General features: G+C 41.9%; 1 protein-coding gene across 1 annotated transcript in view; it reads left to right on the top strand.

Moving 5' to 3' along the window:
• Nucleotides 1-2,040, top strand: part of LOC104778724 (ALG-2 interacting protein X-like) — a 7,732-nt gene extending 5,692 nt beyond the window's left edge. Inside the window, exons 4-9 of the mRNA XM_019239735.1 lie at nucleotides 10-763; nucleotides 952-1,041; nucleotides 1,149-1,217; nucleotides 1,318-1,458; nucleotides 1,643-1,691; nucleotides 1,823-2,040. Coding sequence (XP_019095280.1) covers nucleotides 10-763; nucleotides 952-1,041; nucleotides 1,149-1,217; nucleotides 1,318-1,458; nucleotides 1,643-1,691; nucleotides 1,823-2,040 — 1,321 coding nt within the window. The remainder of the gene's footprint in view (nucleotides 1-9; nucleotides 764-951; nucleotides 1,042-1,148; nucleotides 1,218-1,317; nucleotides 1,459-1,642; nucleotides 1,692-1,822) is intronic.

Below are 2,464 nucleotides of genomic sequence, written 5' to 3'. Positions count from 1 at the left end.
CGGAGCCAGCCGTTTGGCAGAAGCAAAGAAGTCTTCAAGGGGAGCCCCTGCTCAGCTTATAGAAGCGATGAACACACTAGAGTCGAGCATTAATGTCAATTTGGATAGGGCTGTCAAGGAAAACGACAGAGTGTACCTCATGAGAGTTCCTTCTCCTTCTTCTTTATCTCCACTTCCCGCGTTCTCAATGGTTAAGCCAATGAACATGACTGAGATATTGGATGCAAGCAAGGAAAAGATGTTTGCAATCCTTGTTCCAGACAGCAGTGCAAAGGCTCTCTCTAGATACACTGAGATGGTCGATGATGTAATTAGAACTCAGGCGGAGAGATTACAGCAAGCTAGCGAACTAACTCGAGTTAGGCTTAAAGAGATGGATCTTCCAGATTCTATTCTTGCTGTGGATGGTAATTCTGCTCTTCCTGTTGATCTTAAAGAAGATGTAGAAGCTGTTCAGATCAGTGGTGGTCCAGCTGGCTTGGAAGCTGAACTGCAGCAGCTTAGGGATTTGAAGAGGGTTAATCAGGAACTGTTGGTGCACACCGAAGAGCTTTTGCAGAAAGAAGCAACTGAAGACTCTCAGTTCAGAAGTCAATTTGGGACTCGGTGGACTAGGCCTCAATCTAGCACACTGACTAAGAACTTGCAAGATAGGCTTAATCGGTTTGCAGCCAATTTGAAACAAGCTGGAGAAAGTGATGTGAAGATTGAGCGATCCGTGAGAGATAATTTCGCCCTCATGTCTATTCTTGATCGACGGCCGGTAAGTACTTCCTATTTTTTGTATACGCTAGTATATTTCTCCTCTTAGGTACAAACTACTGTCTGAAGTTGTCTATTAGGGGTATTTATTTAGGCTATCCTAGTACCTGAAATCTTTGGGTACAAGCTAACAAACCGAAATCTGTATACTAATTCGTAGACGTTATGGTTTTTGGTTTTCATCATCAGATAGAGTCTGCTATCCCAACTCTAGCTAGGCCAATAATGTCTCTGGACGCAACAGAGGATGCTATTGTGGGAACTCTGAAGCAGAGTCTGGTATTCTCTCTCTCTTTTGGAAGCTGCGAGTATATACTTTTAGGAGGGATTTGAAAAGTGGTTATACGAATTACTATCCTCACATTTTTGCTTCCCTTTTTGCACAGAGGCAACTGGAAAATCTTGGTGCTCAGCGGGCAGGTCTTGAAGACATGCTCAAAGACATGAAAAGAAAAGTAAATTCTCTCTATTGATTAGTCATCATTGTTGTTCATGATTACTGTATGATATTGGAGACAAATACTCATTAGGCTTTTACTTGATACTTGGTTTTAGGATGACATACTGCCAAAGCTGATGACAATTACAGGCTCCTATGAAGATATGTTCAGGAAAGAGATATCAAAGTATGATCACATTTGTGAAGATATTTCCCAAAACATTGAAGTTCAAGAACAATTACTGATGCAAATTCAGGTCTACCTCTTTTGCCATCGTATTTAATATATCATTATGGTTTTATCTTTTCTGATAACCAAAAGGCATATGGTGATTGTAATCAATATCCAAGCAAATTGAGTTTGCTAGCTTCTTATGGGGCTGAAATGATCGCGTCTCAGAAACCGACTGCTTTCTAATTGGTTTCCTTCCTTTGTTATAGGCTCAAAATGAGGAGTTCTCAACTCTTTTCAATCTTGAAGATTATAAAGGTGAGCAAGCAGTTTCTGTTTTGCATGATAGATCAAAGTACTTTATGTTTAGCATGCTATATGTGAAATAAAGCATAATCCATGATAAACTGACACATTTGGCATTGAAACTGTGTTTATTCGTTATTCAGCATCCAAGGATAAGTGCTACAAGCAGATTCAAGCTGCCATAATGAAGTATCGAGAGATCAAGGAGAACATCAATGAGGGCCTGAAGTTCTATGTCACTCTCCAAGTGAGTTTCTTTTCTCTATATACAATAGTAGCCAGCTCTTCACTGTCTATGCTTGTCTACATTATGCCACTTCTCTGGATGGCTCTCGTCCATTCTGATTTTACATTCCATTGAGGATGAGAAATAACTTTCCTGCAATTTGAGACATTTTTTTTGTTGGTGTCTAAAGGATGCAATCACGAATGTGAAGCAGCAGTGCAGTGATTTTGTGATGACAAGGAGTATCCAGTGCCGAGAAATGATTGATGATGTGCAACGGCAGATGTCTGGTCTGAGTTTTCAGGATCGTAGAAGCTCCGGCCCATACCCATCTGTGCACCAACCAACGGCTTCAAGTCCGCCTCCTCCACCAGAAACTCAGAATCCATCTCATCCTCACCCACATGCACCATACTATAGACCACCTGAGCAAATGTCAAGGCCTGGCTACACCATCCCACCCTACGGTCCACCTCCGCCTTACCATACTCCTCATGGCCAAGCGCCACCACAACCGTATCCTCCTCAGACCCAGCAACAACCTCCATCATGGCAACAA

Source organism: Camelina sativa, chromosome 3, assembly GCF_000633955.1.
Source record: "Camelina sativa cultivar DH55 chromosome 3, Cs, whole genome shotgun sequence".
Taxonomy (NCBI): Eukaryota; Viridiplantae; Streptophyta; class Magnoliopsida; order Brassicales; family Brassicaceae; genus Camelina; species Camelina sativa.
Note: the sequence above shows the minus strand (reverse complement) of the source record. Positions and strands in the feature narration are given on the sequence as shown.